General features: G+C 43.4%; 1 protein-coding gene and 1 long non-coding RNA gene across 11 annotated transcripts in view; one reads left to right on the forward strand and one right to left on the reverse strand.

Annotated features, from left to right (window-relative positions):
• LOC138755773 (receptor-type tyrosine-protein phosphatase mu-like) overlaps positions 1-23,114 on the forward strand; it is a 1,095,616-nt gene that overhangs the window by 474,443 nt on the left and 598,059 nt on the right. For all 10 annotated transcript variants that reach the window (XM_069922352.1, XM_069922354.1, XM_069922355.1 and 7 more), the window contains exon 7: positions 5,500-5,793. In XM_069922352.1, the coding sequence (XP_069778453.1) occupies positions 5,500-5,793 (294 nt within the window). The remainder of the gene's footprint in view (positions 1-5,499; positions 5,794-23,114) is intronic.
• LOC138755776 (uncharacterized) lies at positions 4,242-8,149 on the reverse strand. The gene is made up of 3 exons (XR_011352557.1): positions 8,087-8,149; positions 5,026-5,109; positions 4,242-4,475 (listed from the first exon to the last, which is right to left on the reverse strand). It is a non-coding gene; the product is annotated as an uncharacterized lncRNA (long non-coding RNA).

Below are 23,114 nucleotides of genomic sequence, written 5' to 3' on the forward strand. Positions count from 1 at the left end.
TGAGATGATTTTCAGTGTTTTTTGAACTGGGAGCTATCTATTCCCATTTTTTTTTGGCATATTCATTCACAGGACATTCATTTCACCAGTAATGTTGAAGGAACTCAGCAGGTCTCACAGCATCCATAGGTCCTTGAAGAAGGGCTCAAGCTTGAAACGTCAATTATATATCTTTACCTCCGATGGATAGTGGCGCCCAAATACCCGAATCAACCTGCAACTCCATACATTTCATTTTCTTGAAGGGCGGGAAGAAACTGGAGCACCAGGAGGAAAGATCACAGGGAGAACGTACAATCTCCTTACAGATAGCTTTGGGTTCCAACCCGGGTCACTGGCACTGTAAAAGCATTGCGCTAATCGCCACACTAAACTGTGCTGAGTTCCTTCTGCTTTTCTGTGTTTTTACTGTAATCACAGTGTCTGCAAACTTTTGTGTTTAACTTCACCAGAAATGTTTATGGCCTATCCTAAATTTCCCCACTTGATTTATTTGAAGGCATGACAAGCCAATGACATTGTTGTGGGTCAGACAGGGTAATGAATGCAAACTCTGCTGCCTTACAAGATAGCTTTTCATTGTAAACAGATCCTTTATTGTCATGTCAATAAATACATAAAATTTGTCAACTTTTCTTGTTGGAACGGTGCATAAAGAACCACTTGGATGGAGCCCCCAGCACGAAGAAAAAGGGAAGCAAAATAGAATCCCTTCAGAGATCTGAGTGTCTGTTGATTCGCCTCCTGCATTCCTGTCACCTCTGCAGCCGCACGGACTCTTGAGCTCCTAGTTGCAAACCTCCAACGTGATCAGGTAGCTGTAAGCACCTCAGGAACCATCCTACCCGCCGGCTCCCTCATGGATCCCAATTTCGATAGCAGGTTCTCACAAAGCCAGTCGTCAGCCACCTAGCCCCTTGCTGACAGCACCGGCATGGTCAACTTCCCTCTGAGGGTCCTCTTCCAGGCCTCTCATTCTCGGTGGTGCCCTGCGCCGACCAGTCTGCTGAACCCACTACCCTTGTGATCTGCTGCCAAGTATGGGTGCTGCCACCTTGGGCGTGGACCTCTGTGGTTTGGCGAATGTTAGAAATAAAACACCTGTTACCGGGCCATCGAGTAACAACCGGGCAGTAGGACCCCGCAGAGGAGCATTCTATTCCCCACTCTCCTGGGTCCACACCAGTAGCAGTGGTGCCACTTTTTTAAACCATATTTCAAGAGTTTTATCGTCACTGATATCACTTTTTAATTTTAAATTTACCAAATCACTTGAATTAAGCTTCCACCATCTGCAAAAAGTGAGATTCAAAACTCATGTCTACGAATTAATAGTACAAGCCTTTGGACAGTAGATATTTCCCCCCAAAAATAGACTTTATTCACAAAAAAGGAAAAAAAAAACATTCAAAGTCTTTTCACATGCATAATGTCAATCATATCTATACCTTCCCATCTATGTGTATTATTACGTTTGTTCTCTAAATACATCATTACCAACACCCCCACAATACTGTGGCACCTTGTTGCTTCTCCTCCCTCTGTTGTTTGAGGGACTTGCTCTCAGTCTCAGCCCCTCAATACTCAGTAAAGGGCAGGGGGACGGATTCCAGGCTGTGGTCTTGCCCTCTCATTGGCTGCACCAAACCTCTGCATGTCCTTTAGCATGTACTCCTGCAGCCCAGAATGTGCCAGTTGGCAGTATTCGCTCACCGTCATCTCTATGTGCTGAAAGACCAACAGGTTACGAGAAGACCAAAGTGCTTCTTTCACTGTGCTGATGGTCTTCGAGCAGCTTCGGATGTCTAAGTCTGTGTGCGTGTGACAGTAGTCTGGTAAACTAGACTATTGTCACATGTAGCTTAAACTAATCATTTGCATCCTTCTGAGAGATGCAGGCCAGAACCAGGGCAGCATGGTTAGTGTTGCAGTTAGCAGCACGCTATTACAGTGCCAGTGACCTGAGTTCGAATCTGCTGCTGTCTGTATGTAGGTTTCCTCCAGGTGCTCCAATTTCCTCCCACATTCCAAAGACTTCCGGGCTTGAGTTGCTTAAGTGGTCACATGGGTGTATTTGGGTGGTGAGGGCTCGTGGGCCAGAAGGACCTGCTGCTGTGCTGTAGTTTGCAAATTTAAACATAAATTGAACTTCCTTCACAAACCGGTTCATAAATGCACCTTGACATTTCCAAATAAACCCCAGCTTCCCACACAGGCTCTACTTCTGGCATGTATAGAGTGTCCTGTTTAATTCCAATACAGGTGTTGGCTTTATCTAGCTGGCTGCCCTGGAGTTGCAGTAGTCAATGCCTCATGGAGCCAAGTGAGCCAATCTTCCATAACTTGCTCTCAAGCTGAGAAATCTGACCCTGAGCCGATGCCACATGCTCCCATTTAAATGACTGTCCATCAAAGTCAATCCATATCCAGAGAGCTGTCTCTGCTGGGCCTCCCTGCAGCGCTGGGACAAAAAAAAACTGTAATCACTTGCTTTGTTTCTCATTCCTTCCTCCAATGGATTTGTTGGTTATGAACTTTCTCTTTCCTATTGTTCTCTCTATTTAAATTCCTAAGGTTGATTCTAAAGTCTGCACCACCGCAATGCTGGTTCTTTATTCTTTTTAAAAATTTTAGATGTACAGCACCGTAACAGGCCCATTTGGGCCCACGAGCCCGTGCCACCCAATTAACCTACACCCCTGGTACATTTTAATGGTGGGAGGAAACTGGAGCATCCAGAGGAAACCCACTCAGACATGGGGAGAATGTACAAATCCTTGCAGACAGCATGAGATTTGAACTCGGGTCCCGATTGCTGGCCCTGTAACAGCATTGCACTAACCACTACACCAACTGTGCCTTCTTGATGGAATGCATTTGTATTGTTTTGCTTGGCTTAAGATCTCATTTGAATATGGTGCTTAGATCATAAACGCAGATTGAGTACCACATTGGAATGTCAGTCAAAATAATGAACTGGGGTTCCAGGTAGGCTGTAAACCCACATTTTTCTTTATGAAAAATTTGTTGATTAAATGTTTGTTTTGCTTTTCATTCCAAACAAGCCCGTGTTGCAGTGTGTAGAAGTGAAAGGTCATCTTGGATGTGCATGAACAAAATCATATGAACCCTGTTCACATTGGCACACGGGCAGTTTCTACAGAACTGCTGAGGGCCATGTGAGCAAGCTACGTGAGCAAGCTAAGTTCAGCATCAGTTTATTTTTACATTCTTGCAATCTAAGACTTGAAGGTCTTAAATTCTCAGTTCAGAAATAATTATGAAGTGCTTTTAAACATTATTTCCTCAGGCCTCTTTTACTCACAATTATGTTTTCCACAGGAAGAATCTGCCCTCCTCTCAAAGTCAGCGAATGTGGCTATTTTTTTCCCACAATTAATTCACAAACCCAGACAAGGGTTAAATAAATGTGGTTATCTTCTTCCACGATGAAGTCACAAACCAGATAAGGGTTGAACGAAGTGGTGAAACACAAAAATTGACCCAGTAGAATCCTTTCATCTTTTCCAAAGAGACAGCAAAGTGGTCTTCATTCATTCAAAAGCCAAGGATTCTGTGTTCCCCTTCTTCTAGGAGTAACACACAACAAACAGCACTAATTCTGGTTACTGTAACTCAACCCTGTCTTTCATAAGGTTTCAACCCCTGCATGTGACTTCTGTGAACTCCAAGCTGAACTGCCCCAAAACTGAACTCAAAATGTCTGAATTTGGTAATATATTTATCCAAATCATGTGACCATTACATCATCTCCGAGATGAGTCCCAATTCTTGGAAACTACATGACCATCAGTTTTATTTCTACAAAAATTCTGTTCCTTTTTCAAAACCATTCCATATCTATAACAACCTCTGATCTTATCTCTGTTCAAGAGGCTTAAGTGGCTTTGATTAAAAACAGATGGCTTCCTCAGCAGTTCTTGAATAATTAAGACCCACTTGAAATCCATTGGTTCTGTCTGTCCAAGATATGTGGACTCCGAGAATTAACTCTCTTCTCTGAAAACAATGGTTCTCTATAAATGTGCTATGGCCTGTGTGTGACCCTGTACCAACTCACAGCTAACTTACTAAGAATACAGATACAATATTTTAACTCTATAATTTACTTTACTAACACATTTTTACAAAAGAAATATAGTTTAACATTAAATTAAAGGTTAATATAAATTTGTTACAGTGTCTTCACACCAGACCATGATGTAGCCAGTCAGCTCACTTTCCACTACACATTTGTAGAAATTTGCCAGGGTTTCTGATGTCATAACAAACCTCTGCAAACTGCTGAAGAAGTAGATGCACTGATGTGCTTTCTTCACAATGCTATTTGTGTATTGGGTCCTGGAAAGATCTTCTGAGATCGACCGCTCCTTCGCTCAATTCCCCAGTTGTGTTGTCGGCAGGGTGGCCCGGGTCATTGGGGAGCTGTTGGTCCTTCTGTTGCGGCACGGGGCCTGGTGAATAAAGAGTTGGGGAAGGTTGGGTTGGGGGTTTGCTGGGTCTACCGCGTCCTGAGCTAGGTCCCGCACCGAAACAGTGTCCTCCCGCCCGTCTGGGAACTCAACGTAGGCGTAATGCGGGTTCCCGTGGAGTAGAGTCACTTGGTCGACCAAGGGGTCGTTCTTTGAGTGCCGGACGTGGCGTCGCAAAAGGACGGGGCCAGGGACGGTGAACTGAAGTTTGCTCATCCTCTCCACCTCTGATCCCCCAATGATCACTGGATCATATACTTCTGGTTTTCCATTCCTGAAATCAACAATCAGCTCCTTAGTTTTGGTGACATTGAGTGCGAGCTTATTGTTGGCGCACCATTCACCAGTTTTCAATCCCCCTCCCGGATGCTGACACATCACCCTTTTTTCTATAACCCACTACGAAGGTATCGTCAGCAAATTTGTAGATGTTATTGTTGTTCCAAGCCACACAGTTCTAGGTGGAAAACAAGTAGAGTAGGGGGCTAAGAAAGCAGCCTGGTGATGGAGATTGTGGAGGAGATAGTCTTACCCATCCTTACTGTTTGTGGTCTGGAGGTGAGGAAATCCAATTACACAGTGGGGTGTTGGGTTCCAGGTCTTGGAGTTTGCTGATCTATTTTGAGGAGAAGATGGTATTAAATTGGAAGCTTCAGGGCAGTTGAGAGACAATAAAGTAATGTTTGGACCAAGCCTTACTCCATTTTGATGAGTGTGATAATAGGTGTAAGAAATGGGAAAAGAAGGGTGCAAGGACCAATAAGTTAACATTTAAATTAAATTGATTTCTCATTGGAAAGGAATAAAAGGCTTCATTTTTACAATCTTGTAATCTGCTGTAGGAATTCAGAATCAGAGAGAGCAAAAGAATTGTTGATGTTTTTCATTAAAACTGGTCATTGAGAATTGATTAACGGAGAGCTACCATCAATTCATTTCACATAGGAGTTTCCATACGAGTTATGTGAGAATATAATTAATATTTTGTTGAATCTTAATTTTGCAGATCCACCTACTCCGATTGCCCCACCTCAACTCAATTCTGTAGGCGCAACCTACCTGTGGATTCAGCTTAACGCAAACTCCATCAGCGGGGATGGGCCTATCGTCCAGCGCGACGTTGATTACCGCAGCACCTCGGGGAGCTGGGCAGACATTCAGCCAGTGGACAGTCATCAGTACAAAATTGGCCACTTGGATCCCGACACGGAGTATGAAATACGCGTTCTGCTAACGCGTCCTGGGGAAGGTGGAAGGGGAGCTCCTGGCCCTGCCCTCAAAATGAAGACCAAGTGTGGAGGTAAGTTCCTGAGGAGAAGGATGGAACTTTATTATATCTCTGACAGCTGAGGAAGAATGCCACGTTGAATTGTGCCGACTGCTCCTTGAGTTGGATTGGTTGCTTTCGAATTGAATGTTCTGTATGTACATGCCTTGGATCCCTGATCCTCAGGATTTAATACTGCACTTGGGTCTAATGGGTTGATCAAGTTGCAAGCTGGCTGGCCATAGATAGAAACGGTGAAGATGACATCATTACAGCTGAACTGGAAGTTGATTTCAAAACAGTTTCATTGCGTGACCAGCACAGTGTCAGAATTAAAATTTGCTTTCTGGAACGTGTCACAAAATTGGCTGTTTTGCCTCTGCATTACAGGGGCAAAAATTGGTATAAATTATATTTTTAAAAGAAATAAATTAGTGCAAAAAAGAAGGGAAGTGAAGTAGTGTCTGTGGTTCATTGTCCACGTAGAAATCTGATAGAGATGGGGAAAAAGTTGTTTTTGTACCATTGGGTGTTCATCTTCAGGCTCCTGTGCGTCCTTCCTGATGGTAATAGTGAGAAGAGGGCATGGCCTGGGTGCATGAGACATTGCACAGAAATTTAGTTGAATAGAGATGTTGGCCATCCACATTTTCAGGGCCAAATGCACATTGTAAGATATAGACAATGCAGAATGCAGTACAACGTGGTACTGTTGTACCGTGCAGCCTGTTCCATATATAGACAGTGTTGCTCAACATAGGTCTGTGAAGACAGAGACTCAACAAACCACAGGGGCTGGAATTGAGATCAAAATCCATATTGCTGGAGGAACTCAGGCAGCAGCTATGGAGGAAAATGGACAGTTGTATTTTTGCCTGGAAACGCCGTTTCAAGACCGGTAAACTGTATCAGCGTCTTGACCCAAAACATCGACTGTCCATTTCCATCCATGACTCATTGAGTTTTTCACACAGTGTGTTCCGCTTTGGTATGAACAGATCTGTTTATGCAATATGGAATAACATGCTCAAGTATTAGTGTGCAAAAGAGAAAACTGGTGATGTTGGAAAGCAGAAAAAAGGTGAAGATGGTTCAAGCAACAAAAGGTTATGCAGAAAAAACTCTTTCCATTGATCCTGCCTGACCTGTTTTGTCCACCATTTCCTCCTTTCATTTGCACACATTAGGGCTATTCAGACTATAGGCACTTTCAAGCAGGGAAAACACCAATCTCTAAAGGCGAAAGTTCTTTGCCCCTGCAACTAAAGACATACCATCCTGAATGCACCGTGGCCAGCTCTGAGGTTCCGATTCCAACCCTTCTCGGGGAAAGATTATTGACAGAGCACTGCGTTCTACCACCTGACCTGAATATACAGCTGTTGCAAGTAGCTGGTTAGGGGTGGGCTGATCAGCCAACAGCCCGCGATCCATCTCCCCACTCACCCCTCTTCCTCCAAGGCAGGGGCAGTGGCGAGAGCCATTGGGGCGGCGGGTGAGAGCTGTTGGCACAGGGGGGTCGTCGGGACCAACAGGGCACCGGGAGCCTTCAGAGCTGGCGGGGTCTGTCGAGGCAGCTGGTGCAGACTATGACAGCCTCACCAGGCCGCTTCGGCCTTCAGGGCCGCTCTCTCTGGCTCAAAATGCAGCAGAGCAATGGCTGTCTTCCCTACCCATAATCCCGCATGCAGCTGGATCTGTTTTGGCGGATCCAGCTGCATGCGGGATTATGGGTAGGGAAGATGGCCGCTGCTTTGCCGTGTATTTATGGCGGGTGACGCTACAGTACCTGTCGCCCCACTTCCATCGGATCTAGAGGGCGCTACGAGGTGCCTCTGGCTATGAATGGGATGCTGGAGCAACCTTCTAGGGCTGCTGTTCGAAAGGTAAGTTTTAAGTTTTAGCTCTGCTCTTGTAGGCGGAGGCCTGACATAAAATTGCCTTATGACTGGCTCGATATCTATGGAGCATTAAGCTTGGGACACAGAGCAGCATTGTTCAGTCAGTGTTGAGAGGATGCGTGGGCCCATTAAGTTATGTAACACCTCTTGTTTCATGTACACATTCATTTGATCAATGCTGCGTAACATTCTATCTCCATAGGTACTGTAGCATTTATATACACCAAGCTGAGCACCAAGACTAATTTTTACAGCAAGTCTCAAGCTAATTGCTGAAGAAATGATCAATTCATTTTGAATTTTTAACCTCTGTATATGTCAGCCTATAAGGCGACTGGTTGTATAAGACAATGCCCAGAATTCCCACTTAAAATTCAGGTTTTGAGCTGTACTCGCTGTAACAATACCCCAAGTCTGGCACTTACCGCTGAGAGCTTACTGCCCAAAGAGTCCCAATTCTTTTGAAGTAATGGCAATATACTGTAAATTACCTACCAAATTAAGCATCAAACACATAAACACAAGTGACATCACTTAGTTCTTTTACAGGCTTCTCTGGAATGGTCCAGTGTGCTATGGCAACTGTTAGCTTTGTTTGTTGTTATTTCAAGGTATGTTAGACAGGTTTATAATAATTTTTTTTGTTTTAATATAACATTGCTATTAATCCATCCACCTTCCCTAACGTAAATTTCAGTAAAAAAAATATTTAGTGGTCGGATCATATTTAGACCTGGTCAGAGGCTTTACCTGTAAACTAGGGTTCCATTTTGTGACATAATACTACATTTAGAATGAAACATACATGAAAATCTTTAACTTTTATCTACCATAAGGTAGATAGAGAGTTACCATTTGGCCCAGTGCCCCTCACAGAAACCCACAGCACCTGGTGATTCTAGGCGGTCTCCCCTCCAAGTACTGACCAAGCCTGAGCTTCCCAGATCAGACAATCTTAGTCGTATTCAGGCGCTGAAGGGGTGAGGGATGAGGGGGGGTTGGGGGGGGGGGGGAAGTGTAATATATCTATAATGTTATTGTTAATCTTTCGGGCAGCTCCGTGGAGGTAAAGGAACCTGAAGATGCAGCGATGGTTAAATTTTTTCAAGGAATGTGATTGAAAATAAAGTTAAATGCTTTAAGGTTTATATATTCATGCAAGTAAAGTTTGTTCAGTATAAATACAGTATAGCATTTTTGTCTTTGAAACATTTATTCCTAATGCAGGTGTCATAGTTAGGCATTGTTAAAGTCAGTCTCAAGCAACCAGAAAATACACTTATCAGGCATCTACCAAACCCCTTAGGTGCCGGACACCAGGGATTTACTGAATATTAAGACAGATGGTAAAAGTATTTATAATTATATAAAGAGGAAAATGATGGCTTGAATGAGGAAGTCAAGGAGGTGGAATTAATATCGGGTAATGGGGAAATGAACAACTATTTTGTGATGATCTTCATCGTGGAGGATATGTCTAACATGTCAATGATGTATGCTTTGGATTCATTGGGAGGTGAGGACCTCAGTAGAATTGCTACAACTAAGGAGGATGTGCTGAGGGAGCGAGGGAGCTGCAAGGTAGATCAGTCCCCTGGTCTGATGGAATGCGTCCCCGGGGTACTGGAAGAAAGAAAGATGTCGTTGTGAAGGTGTTGATGTTAATTTGCCAGTTCTCTTGTCTCTGGGAAGATCCTGGCAAGTGGGAAAACGGTGAATGCCTTGCAACTGTTTAAAAAAGGCAGGAGGCTAAACTCTCGACTAGTTAGCTTAATATCTGCAGTAGGGAAAATACTTGAACCTATCACTAAGGAAGAAATAGCGAGACGTGGATAGGAGTGGTTCCATCAGTAGGTGTAGGATGGAGAATAGGAGGAAATGTTTTTCTCAGAGAGTGGTGAATCTGTGGAATTCTCTGCCCAGGGAAGCAGTGGACAAAAGACAGGTAGGTAGAGTGATTACATACACAAAAGAGGAACGAAAGTAGGGGAGGGGCCCAGAGATGATAGAATATAAGACAGAAGATAAAAGAAGCTTGTTAAATGTTGTGAGAGTTTCGACATTTGCCATCCCTCAGTTCTAGATTGTGAATATCCACTGGGTGAATTTAAAAAATTCTCTTGCTCCTCACCCAAAGCCTCTGGTTTTGGATGTCTCCATTATGGGGAGATGTTTATCAAGACCTGCATATCATATTGCGTTCAGTTTTCCCTCAGCTTTCTCTGATTCCAAGGAAAGCAAATTCAGCCTTTTCAGTCCCTCCTCATAACTGAACACACAGAAAACCACATGATAGGAAAACCACATGATAAGAAAAGCCAGCAATGAGGTGCATCCGCAGGTTTTCAAAGAGGTGGCTTTGGAGATTGTAGATCCATTGGCGATGATCTTCCAGAAATCGATAGACTCTGGAGAGATTCCAGAGGACTGGAAGGTCTCAAATGTGGTTCCACTGTTTAAGAAAGGTGGGAGACAGATAAAAGGAAACTATAGGCTATTAGTCTGACGTCGCTGGTTGGGAAGTTATTTGAGTTGATCCTCAAGGATGAGGTGATGAAATACCTAGAGATGCACGACAGGATAGGTCCAAGTCAGCATGGTTTTTTTAAACGGTAGATCCTGCCTGACCAACCTATTAGAGTTTTTGTAAGAACTCTGAAGTAGGATAGACAAAGGAGAGGCTGTGAATGTCATCTATTTAGATTTCCAAAAAGCTTTCGATAAGGTGCTGCATATTAAGCTGCTAAATAAGATGAGGGCTCGTGGAATTACAGAGAAGTTATTAAACTGGATAGAAAAGGCTGATAGGCAGGAAGAAAAGGGTTGAAATTAAGGGATCCCGTTCTGGATGGCTGCCTGTAACTAGTGGTGTTCCACAAGGGTCGGTATTGGGCCACTGCTGTTTACAATTTATATATTAATGATTTTGATTGTGGTATGAATGGTTTTCTGGCCAGATTTGCAGATGACAACAAGATAGGTGACGGAGTAGGAAGTGTAGTAGAAACCGTAAAGTTGCAGGAGGATATAGACAGATTAGGAGACTGGGCAAAATTATAGCAAATGAGATTTAACATAGAGAAATGTACAGTTGTATATTTTGGCATTGGAAATAAACAGGCAGAATACTATTTGGATGGGGTGAAAATTCAGACCTCAGATGTGCTCCCCCTCTGCAAGTATACAATACAAAATTTGACAACCAAGCTCATCAGTCCAGTCTGTCATCGGCTCTCCCCAGGCTTTAAATGGCTTGTAAAAGGAGCCAACGGTAGTTTATTTTAAAATATGCTAATAAAATTTTAACTTTTATTGGGTAACTTGCTATTAAAATATTGTGGCAGCATCGCTCCACTGGTCATTGGTAAGTGCCAGACCTGGGGTAGTATAATACGGTGAGTATAGCTGAAAATCCTCATTGTAAATGGAAACTTGGGAGTTGTCCTATACAGAATCGTCTTATATGCCAGCATATTTGGCAAGTCACAAGAGAGGGTGCAAGAAAGATTCATTGGTGCTGCTGGAACTAGAAGGTTTGAATTTTAATGAGAGATTGGGCAGACTGGGTCTGATTTCCTTGGAGCGACGGAAATCACTGTCAGTTTCACCAAGCACGAGCAGCAAATGCTGACAATTTCATGGTCATTACAAGCACTGCCACAATATCTCAATGGGAGTACACACACCAGCTGAATTTTCATGGGAGTGTAGCATTTTCTTATGGTCAGGGCAGCCCTTGTATCATTAATGATGTGACTCAAGTTATTAACCTCATGCATTTGGTTTCAAGCACCAGGAAAATTGATCAAAGCAAAATTCAGAAAATCCTCAGGTTATGGGAAGAAGATCGCTTGCCACACACCATTACAGATTTTATTTTTGTTTATAAACTGAGTTGTAATGAAGACATTGGCCAACGTTCAGCACATGACGAGCTTAATAATTGGCTTAAGGGGCTGTGTGATGCTGATAAAGTAATGGCAAAGCAATTAAGTTAGGGAGAAATAAAATACGCCATCCTCAATTGCAGTTTTGTGGAATCTGTAGCAGTCATCATTTATGATGAGACCTGTTTAATTACATGATAATTGCACATTTAAAACTATGCACCCAGGGGCCCTGCCAACCACATTTGAACTACAAATACAACCTATCGGACAGTTAATAATCCTAATAGTTCTCAACCATCCTTGGACAATACAGCATCTGTGGCCAGAAGAGAGCTGTGCAAAATGTTAGCAAATGGACGGCTTTGCTCGATGTGTTTCTGCCTCCCTCTTTGAAATGTGCCTCAATAATTGTTATGCCACGAAATTATTCCAAGTTGGTTTCAAATTGCAGAACATGTTTAATAACAGGTTGTGACACTAATGAGTTAATGCGTTTTATTGTCTCTGTATCCTTTGATACAAATCCAACGGTGCATGTTCCTTTCTGATAATGAAAATTGGCAGCCTAGTCATTAACCATTTATAATTTGTAAAAAGTTGTAATTTTAAGACTGCAAAAAATAAGGATAAATGATATAGCTCCAGGAAATCTGCACAAACCCTATCTTGGGCTGAAATACAATTTCTACCTTGCTACAATGAACTTTTGGGTTCTTTATCATAGAGGGATGTTTGGACCATTACCAGTAGACCCAGTAGCACAGAACAAACATTGTTGGAATAAATATTGATGAGCCGGTAGGGAATAAGTCTTAGCCTGGGCAGTTATTCATGTTCTGTGATCATGGCATTGCTAGAAAGGCCAGCATTTACCATTCAATTGGACTTCCAAAGGTAGTGGTGACCTATCTCCTTGAACCACTGTACTTCCAAGGGGCTGTTGCATTGGGAGTTCCAGGACCTAGAACCAGTGACTATGAAGGAACAAAGCAATATATTCATGGCAGATGAGAGTGTAACTTAGAGGGGAATCTGCAGGCGATGATCTAGCATGGCAGTAGAAGTGGCAAGTTGGAAGGTGATAACAGGCTGATAAACTGTAGCCCCCGTATTCCATTGATGGAGAGAGGTTTGTTAGTGTTGGCCACAATCAGTTGCCCCATTAATTGCAATGACAAAGATTTGAGGGGAACAATAAGCTTTATTGGACAGAAAACTTGAGCTGGCCCAGATTCAGACTAGGGAAGTGCAGGAAAGGGAAAGGTGTCCCGACCTTTATGGCCTGGGTCCCAGGGAAGGAGTCCCAGGTAAGAGTGTCATCGGGGGGTGTGATAGTACAGATTCTATCACCAATGTGTATATGTACAGATTGTAGTGTAGGATGACTGTGATTGGCTGAGAGCGTAGCCACGCCTACTGGCAGGTCTTAAAGGGTTGCTCCTAGCCAGACCAGGTCATTCTGGACTGGTCGCCCTACATGTGATAGCTCCAGTCTTCTAGTTAATAAAATCCTTGGTTTGGATCAACAAGCCTTTGATTCTTTCGACGTGCTCTACAGGGGGCGGGCCAGACCGAGCCAATTACACACACACACACACACACACACACACACACACACACACACACACACACACACACACACACACACACACACACACACACACACACACACACACACACACACAATTGGGCTTGATTGGACTAATGTGTTATATTATTAGTAGTTACAGCTTAGGCACAATTCTGGAAAGTCATTCCAAAGTTCAGTCTCAGAAGTCGATTGTCGAAATGCATCTGCACAGCTGTAATCAGGAAGAAGATGGGAGAGACTGAGTAACTGGACTGCCAAAAATTCACGAATCCCCGTCAAGTTTCTTCCAGAGTAATATCCTTTCACAACTCCCCTTTTCCTTGCCTAGGGGAAATGAAATGCGTGACTTCCAGTACACTTCCAAAACACAGGCATGGGACAATCAAAGTGACCTTTCATTTAGTCACAATAGGGTTCAATAATTCCCGACAGGGAGAATCAGCTGAATTGTCCATTATCATGCAGAATAATAAAGATAATACGTATACAGAGTCGTTGTCATACCCACACTCCTGTTCGGCTCCGAATCATGGGTCGTCTACCGGCACCACCTACGGCTCCTAGAACGCTTCCACCAGCGTTGTCTCCGCTCCATCCTCAACATCCATTGGAGCGCTTACACCCCTAACGTCGAAGTACTCGAGATGGCAGAGGTCGACAGCATCGAGTCCACGCTGCTGAAGATCCAGCTGCGCTGGATGGGTCACGTCTCCAGAATGGAGGACCATCGCCTTCCCAAGATCCTGTTATATGGCGAGCTCTCCACTGGCCACCGTGACAGAGGTGCACCAAAGAAAAGGTACAAGGACTGCCTAAAGAAATCTCTTGGTGCCTGCCACATTGACCACCGCCAGTGGGCTGATAACGCCTCAAACCGTGCATCTTGGCGCCTCACAGTTTGGCGGGCAGCAACCTCCTTTGAAGAAGACCGCAGAGCCCACCTCACTGACAAAAGGCAAAGGAGGAAAAACCCAACACCCAACCCCAACCAACCAATTTTCCCCTGCAACCGCTGCAACCGTGTCTGCCTGTCCCGCATCGGACTTGTCAGCCACAAACGAGCCTGCAGCTGACGTGGACTTTTTACCCCCTCCATAAATCTTCGTCCGCGAAGCCAAGCCAAAGAATCCCTGCTCAGTATTTGATGAGATGGCCGCTGATGTTAAAGTGCTAATCCTTCAGTGTTTCACACACCAGACTCTCTCACCACCTGTTTTCCTGGAAAAAGCACCCCATGTTCTTTCTGCTCTCCAAAGTAGAACATTTGGGCACAGTTTGTAATAGCTGATGCCACCTAATCTCTCTAAAGCTGTGAATCATTGCAGCCTGTACTAGCCCTTATAATGATACTTACACTAAATGAAACGGAAGCTCGTAATACTACCCTTATTTCTTAAATGCAAAAGTGTTAAGATTGCATTAATTCAGACTATGTTCACCTCCCCTGGCTTCCACCCTAAATTTCAATAAACTGATGGCGCCCTTCTTCCCAAGACTAGGCTATCTCCCTCTTTGATCATTTCGTTGGGCACCTTCACTCAGTCCACTGAAACAGCAAGGATCTCCCAGTGGCCAACCAGTTCAATTCCACACCCCATTCCCACACCAACATGTCTGTCCATGGCCTCATGTACTGCCAAATTATGTAAGCTACCTGCAAATTGGAGGAATATCACTATATTCCGTCTAGTCAGTCACTCTCCAACCACATGGCATTAACACCAACTCTCTAGTCTCTTTCCCCAAGTATCTCTCTTTCCCCATCCCACTGACTCTTTCCAGCTTCCCATCCTCTTCCCTTCCCTCTCCTATCAGAGAGCTACCCTCTCCCTGTATCACTTCTCAGCTTTTTTTTCTACACTCCCACCTCTATCCATCCCTTATCTATGTGGTTTCCCTTACTCCTTCTACCTTACTCTCCTCTCATCCCCCCTCCCCCCCAACTGCTTATTCAGGCATCTGCCTGTTTTTGCTCATGCTGGATGAAGGGCCCAGACCTGAAATGTTGGTTCCCCACTACTTGCTGCATGACTGACCGAGTTTCTCCAGCGCATTTGTGCATTGCTTCTCTCCCTCTCCACCTCCCCCCCCACCCCCCCCGGGCACAGAACGTCCAAATATCTCCCATGGGGTCTTCTTCTTTGCCGTCAATCTCTTCGCTTTCCTCAAGCCCTGCATTCTTTGGTGAACTGCTGTCCTTCCGGTTTAATAATTTGTGCACCCTCTCAGCTTTGTGCATTGGCACATTTCCTTGACCAATTTTACCCTGTGCTGTAAACCAATCGAGTAGGTGTGAGGCATATTTGCACAGTTCAGTGTTCTTTCTCAGCAGTGGGAGGGGGGGGCAGAAGGACTCATCTTCTGGAGTAATCTTTGACAGGATCACAGAACCTGAGGCTATGAAGTTTCTGAGTAATTTACAAATAGAAGATGAAAAGGAAGGAAGGACATGGATTTGAACAGCACTTTTCATGGCGTTACGATGTCCCAAAGCACCTTACAACCCACAAAGAACATTTGAAATACATTCTAACAGATGAAGCAATTACCTATTACCTCACAATGAGAAATGAAATAAACTTGTTTTTATTAATACAAGTTGAAGGCTAAATATTAGCCTGGATACTGAGAAGGACTCCCTCGGCCTCCTTTAAAATGGCCCCAGTGGGATGAGTTGAGAGAGCAGGAAGGATTTGTATGAAAACATTGCTGACAATAACACCTGAAGATTGAGCTCAGGGTTGAATGTGGGACATAACCTTGCATTTGACATGTCTGTATCAGATCACCCCCTCATTCTTCCTTACTCTAATGTGTACAGTCCAAGAGTTGACAAATGTTCCTCATTTGCTAACCCTTTCATTCCTGGTATTATTCCAGTATGACTTGGACAAGTGGTTATCTGCTGAGACATTAAGCCACATTCATTTAAAATTTATTTGGCTTTGGAATGTGGATGGCATGGATAATGTCAACAGATACCGTCCATCTCCAATTGCTCCTCAACGACAATGTAAATGAAAAATCAATGGCCTGTGGTTCTCCTCCAGTTTCCTCCCAAATCCCAAACGCATGCAGATTGGTGGGTTACTTGGCCAGTGGAAATTGTCCCTTGGGTGTAGGTGAGTTCACAAGGTGTAGGAGCAGAGGTAGGTTCATCAGTCCATCGAGTCTGCTCCACCATTCTATTGATCCATCCTCCCACTCAGCCCCACTCCTTGGATTTCACCCTGTAACCCTTGATCCCTTGATGCCCTGATTAATCAAATACCGGTCAATCTCAGCCTTAACAACCTCACTTCCAAAGTTGCCTGTGGTAACATTCCATAGACTCACAAGCCTCTGAATAAAGAAATTTTTTACACATCTCTGTTATAAATTGACACCCTTTCATCCTGAAGTTGTGCCCTCTTGTCTTAGATTCCCTACCATGGGAAACAACCTTGCCACATCTATTCTGTCCAGGCCTTTCAGCATTTGAAATGTCTGTATCAGATCACCCCCTCATTCTTCCTTACTCTAATGTGTACAGTCCAAGAGCTGACAAATGTTCCTCATTTGCTAACCCTTTCATTCCTGGTATTATTCCAGTAAATCTCTGAATCCTGTCCAATGCCAGCACATCTTTTCTCAAATAAGGAACTTAAAACAGTACACAGTACTCCAAGTGAGGTCTCACCAATACCTTATAGAATCTCAACATTACAGCCCTACTCTTGTATGCTATTCCTCTAGAAATGAACCCCAACATTGGATTCGCCTTCTTCGCCACTGACTCAGTCTGGAGGCTAACCTTTAGGGTATATGGCATGAGGACTCACTTTGAATTATGAATTTGAATTGATGAGAATGTGGAGAGAGTAAAAACCAGAATTAATGTAAGGTTAGTGTAAATGGTTGGTTGATGGTCGAGGTAGAGACAATGTTTCTGTGCTATGCCACTCGAGGGCTCTTTGGTATTGATGGGGCTGGAATCACAAACAGTCCATACCAGGAACTACTGACAGATTGAAATACGAAAGTCTGCAGATGCTGTGATTGTAGTAAAATCACACCGAAATGTTGGAGGAGCTTGGCCAGTCTTTCAGGATCCATGGGAGACAAAGATGTATTGTTGATGTTTTGGGCCTGAGCCCTTCTTTTTTTTTAAATTTAAAAAATTTTTCACACTATGAACCATACTGACCAAAATACAGACAAACATTTCCCTCTTGAATATACACAGTGCCCTTTTCTCCCCTCCCTTCCCTCCCTCCTTCACCCCCCCCTCCCCACTCACTCAACGTTCAACATATATGATACATTAAACCCATTAAACAATGTCATCACACAATGAAAATAAACTAGAAAATTGTGTCATCTACTGGGTCAGTTCATTTCGTCGTCTTCTCATTCTGTCATTTTAGGCGGTGGAGGTCCGTGGTAGGACTTCTCTGTTGTGTTCCATGTACGGTTCCCAAATTTGTTCGAATACTGTGATGTTATTTCTTAAATTAGCCCTTCTTGAAGGAATAAGCAGAACAAGTTAGGGGAGGAATCCAGACCAACATGGATATGATAAAGAGAGAGATGAGAATTGATTTTGTCTGTGTGAAAAGAGACAGGAAAAAGAGAGAGAGGCAGAGCTGGGGGAAGGCGATGGGGGAGAAATGAGTGGGGTGTTTAACAAAAGCCAGAGCAGTCGATGTTAATGTCATCCGATTGGACCGTGCCAAGTCAGAAGATGAGCTGTTGTTCCCCGTAGGCCTGAATCTAGCAGTGCACGGGACCTTAGTCAGACATGTTAGCAAGGAAATAGGATGAGGGAATTAAAATGAGTGGCCACTGGATTGTCCCAGCATTACTGGTGGTACTGACAGATTTCCTTCCCTGAAGGACATTAGTGATAAAAATCCAATAGTTTAAAGGTTACCATTAATAACAATCCATTAGTGATGTGAGTTTTAAATTTCATATCTTTATTTTAATTATCTCAAGTTACATTTCCCAGCTGCCAAGATGGGTTTCAGCCTCATGTCCTCAGATCAAGGGCTCATGTCACGGCGCTCATTCAGTGATTTCACCACCTGGAGCCTGTGTCACTCAATGATGATAAAATTTGTTCTATCAAGGGAGCGAAACCTGCTCCATTAGCCCATTCTATTCAGAGAATATAAAAATTGACCCAGATTTTGTGACTTTCTTCACATCGACAAAATTCAGGAGGAACCCGTTCCCAGTGAGTACTGAACTTCTAAAGACTGCTCTATCGTCTTTTATCTTCTCAGTGGCGTCTGATGTAGATGCAAACAAAATTGGATTAGCATATGGCAGGACTGAGTGTGTTTAATTGCAATGCTGAATGATGAGCAGTATTGCAGTGAGGCCTTAAGTACAAGTTTGCTTTCATTAACTGGATTGCAGTGTGGTCATATTGATCATGTGATGAGGTGCCCAGAGGAGATGCCACCGTTTCCTCGGCGCTGCAGAATAAACAGCACCTACTGGCCACCTGCGAAGATTTACAGAATGTTATAGCCTGAACAATTTTTAAGATTCATTGTTAAATTAAATGCTTTGCATAAAGTGGAAAAAAAATAATCTGGTAAGAATAATATCAAAATATTCTTCATAAATGGACAACCATTTGTGGAAATTTCACTCAATCTTTTTTTTGGCTCCAAAATGCATCCCTAGCACTTTGCCTGCTCACCTCTGAGCAGGAAAGTTATGTGATTTTCAGGTTTTAGATTTATCGTCAGAGTACGTACATGACATCGCACACAACCCTTAATTTTTTTTTTCTGCTGGCCAGACAGAATTACCCATTACTGGTAGTGCAAAAATAACTATACTCAACGTACACTTGTAAACAAATAAAGAAATGTAAATCAACTGTGCAATCCAGAGAAGAAGAAAAAAATTCAATAAAGTGCAAAAGTAAAAGACCTTAAATGGGTCCCTGATTGGAGTTTATTGTTGTAGCGTCTGATGCTGGAGGGGTAGCAGCTGTTCCTGAAGCTGGTGGTGCGAGTCTTGTGGCACCTAGACCTCTCCTCTGATGGTAGCAGCGAGAGACAGAGCGTGTTCCAGGTGATGTGGATCCTTGATGGTTGCTACTCTCCAATGGTAGTTCTCGATGGTGCCTGAGATATGTTCATATCCTGCTCCAGAGTTCCAAGGAAAGCTCGTCTGAACATGGTGCCATCTGTCACCTGAGATAGTAAACTGCCCTCTCAACAATCATCTGACGTTTTGTAGAAGAGCAGGTGAATTATCCCCGCTGGCCTGGCTAACATGTATCCCTTGATCAACAGAAAACAGATCATCAAAATTCGGGGGAGCTTGCTGTGGACAAATCTGCTGCTGCATTTCCAGCATTATGAAATTGATTCAACAGGGTGATTCTGTGGAGCATGTTGTAAATCTGCCAATCTAGAAATAAACAAAATGGCAGAGAGATTCCACATTGATTGCAATTTGGTTAAAAATATCAGACCAAGCTTTCACTCAAAATAATTTGCTGAATTATGAACAAAGTGCTTTCCATCAACGAAGAATTTATTGTCATATGCAATGTGCAAATGCAACGCAGCTTCCAAGGTATACAAAATGTGCTAAACATATTTAAATATAACTAACACACAGGTGGCCATGAAGTGAAAAGAAAAGATAATGGATCTCAAAGGAGGAGAACACATCCATCAGTATTCACAGATGGGCTAAGACATTTGTGCAACATTTTTACGGTTACTTCTCCTTGCTCTTTTGCACTGGATTGATTGGAATAGCTAGAGTCTAACTGTAAACTGCTTTAATTTATTTTTAAAAAGCTAGTCAAAACTTACTGGATTTTATGAATAATTTTGAGTGTTGTTGGCTGTAATGTATAACCCTGGTAATTAATGCATTCAGGACCATGTTAGTGAGCAGTTTGTTGCTCACATTTGTGCTAGAGAATAGCTTGGACTTGAAATGTCAAGTTCTTTCGTGCTGGTTTGCGTGAACGAGACTAGGACACCCCAGTGAAACTTTTGGATTCGCTAGTGGCCTGATTGGGCTAGACTGGAATTAGAGCCTTAAGATTCCAGATAGGGATGATCACTGGAGGATGAGGTTAACTCTCCAGGGTATAGAGGTCACGCCCCCACAATATCCCTGACAGCCTTTCACTGCAATCAAAACTTTGCTGGTGGCAAAAGTTATTTTAATAATTTTTAATTGTTTCTGGCATTAGATACATTTAATGTCATCAAAATTGGCATAATTGACTAGTCTCTGATAGCTCAGTGGTTAGGGCACTGGTCGCAAGTTCATTCCTCGCTGGAGCCACATTTCTGTGAGGGGCACTGGACAAAGTGGCGACTCTGTCTTCCTTACAGTAGACAAAGTTAAAGAATTTCATATATGTTACATTCTAAATGTCGTATTATGCGACAATAAAGGAACCTTTACCTTTACCTATTCCTTCCAAATTAAGCAAACCTTCACTTGTGTATTCATGGGAGTCATCTACTGCATCCGGTGCTCCCGTTGTGGCCTTCTCTACATTGGAGAAACTTTGCTCTGTCCACTTCAGCGACAGGATCTCCCAGTGGCAAATCATTTCAATTCCGTGCCCCACTCCCATGCTGACATGTCTGTCCGTGGCCTCATGTACTGTCAAACCAAGACCACCCGTAAATAGGAGGAGCAACATCTAATATTCCGTCTGGGCCCTCTCCAGCTGGATGGCATTAACATTAACTTCTCTGGCTTCTGCTAGCCTACTTCGCATTCTCCCTCTCTTGCCTCTCCCTCTTGTCTTCTTACCTCCAGCTCTCCAACCCCTTCCCTCTCCATTCACAGATCCATCCCCCCTTCCCTCTGTTTGCTGATGTTCCCTCCACTTCTCTTTTGCCTGTGGGACTGTGCTCCTCCACCCTGCCCCTCCCTTCCCCACCAATTTGTTCGGGGCCCTGCCTACATTTTACTCAAGCCTGAAACATTGGTTATTTATCTTTATCTTTGCTATATAAATTACACTGTTTGGCCTGCTGAGTTTCTCCAGCATCGTGTTTTACCTGGGTATAATTGATTGACAACATAACATAGAAACATTCAGAAATAATTAAAAATATCAGAGCAAAATAAATGTAAAAAGAATAGGTTGGCAGAGCAGTGATTATTAAGCAACGGGAATTCTGACATTTTCTTAAAATGCAAGTGCTGCATAACATACTTTACTGAAATTCAAATGAGCGTTTTTTAAAGTGCAGTATTTAAATGGTCCTGAGAAATTACTTTTGCTGTAATGTGCTGTGCTTTTGTGAAATGTCACAGGATATTTGGCCACAACAAGGTGTGATGCAAATGTAAAATTTATAATAAACCAACGATTAGTTCCCAATGATGTGTGGTGATGACGCGAAAATGGCTTGTGGTAGCTATCCCTTTTTACACAGAAAGCCCACTTAAATGGCGTGTGAACGTCCCGTCTTTGAAGGCAGATCGGGTCGTTCACTCTGAACCCAGAAATGCTGGGTCATTGTGCAACCTTTTACATAAGCAAGCCAGCATCCTAGAGCAAAAGGAGATGATACCTGTTGCATTACAGCACCGGTGTCCTGTGTGATCTAGCATTTCAGAGTTGGCGTCCTGTGCGAGCCCTTTTAGACAGAAGCCGTTGCGAAACACATCGGCTCTGATATTGGATGAAAATAACCACCCCTTCCCCCATCCACCGTTGTTGTGTTTATGCAGGTAGGTGAAGCAGTTAAAATGCAGTTTATTCCTGTATTTTAACAGCTTGTCAGCCACAAACGAGCCTGCAGCTGACGTGGACTTTTTACCCCCTCCATAAATCTTCGTCCGCGAAGCCAAGCCAAAGAAAGAAAAGGGGCTATATGATATGCTGAGATGTTTCTTATCACACTTCCCTTCTCTCAGTGTTAAGTGGAATTTACATTGTGCAGTGCTAAAATAAACTGTAATCTAATTTTGAGGCCATAGTTTCCAAAGCTTTTTTTTTGCCATCGGGGGTTTCCTTGTGTCAAGATTTGTTGATTAATTAATGAATAAAAGGTGTGACAAACAGGAATCAGAAGCACTTTTAATAGTGAAAAAAAAGCGAATGTAAAGGCGGACATTCTCCCCCTTTACATCACTTCATTTACCTTCTTGAAAGCTCCAAGGACGGATTCACCAAAGGGCGGATTCACCAAACTCCAATCTACCTTGGTGGGGTGGGGGGGTGTTGGGGGGGACGACGACAATCAGAAGTGGAGCGACTCGCTCCACCTCCTCCTTGAATGCAATGCCGCTGAAAGCACCTATGAAGGGGGGTGGGCTGATGGCGTAGTGATGAGTCGTCAGCCAGCGACCCGGGAGCAGTTATACAGTATATCTTTATCTCCTAAGGATGCTATGTGGCTTGCTGAGTTCCTCCAGCATTTCTGTGGTTTTACTACAATCAAGCATCTGCAGACCTTTGTGTTTCACTCTCATTGAACGGTGGAGATGGTTCGACAGGCCAGATGGACGCACATCATAAAGTTAATGTAGCTAGTTATGTCATGCAGGAGATCAGCCTGAGTCTTAGGACTGCTTGAATAGATTTTTACCGGCACTCTTATCTGCTCTTTGGTCACCATATTGGCCACTTTCCCTTGTCAATGCTTATGGATGATGTCACGGCGAGGCGGTGCTAATGTATCACTCACCCCGCCTCCCTCAACACCAGAAGATGGCTCCTGACACTGCTCAGTATAAAAGCAACGCTGGATCAACCTTATAGGCCTTCTCCATAAAAATGTAAGCCCACCTTTTTTTTTGTTGAGCCATCTTTAATGCGGCCATAAAAAGGCCTAGAGTTATTCAGTGTGGATACAGGCCTTTTGGCCCAACTCATCTATTGTAGACCAAACCAATGGTCTCCCCTCAAATTCTGTTCCCTTCCCAACTCTACAACATCCTCCACATTTTACACATCTCCAGAGAGTCCCATTTTATATG

Source organism: Narcine bancroftii, chromosome 2 (assembly GCF_036971445.1).
Source record: "Narcine bancroftii isolate sNarBan1 chromosome 2, sNarBan1.hap1, whole genome shotgun sequence".
NCBI lineage: Eukaryota > Metazoa > Chordata > Chondrichthyes > Torpediniformes > Narcinidae > Narcine > Narcine bancroftii.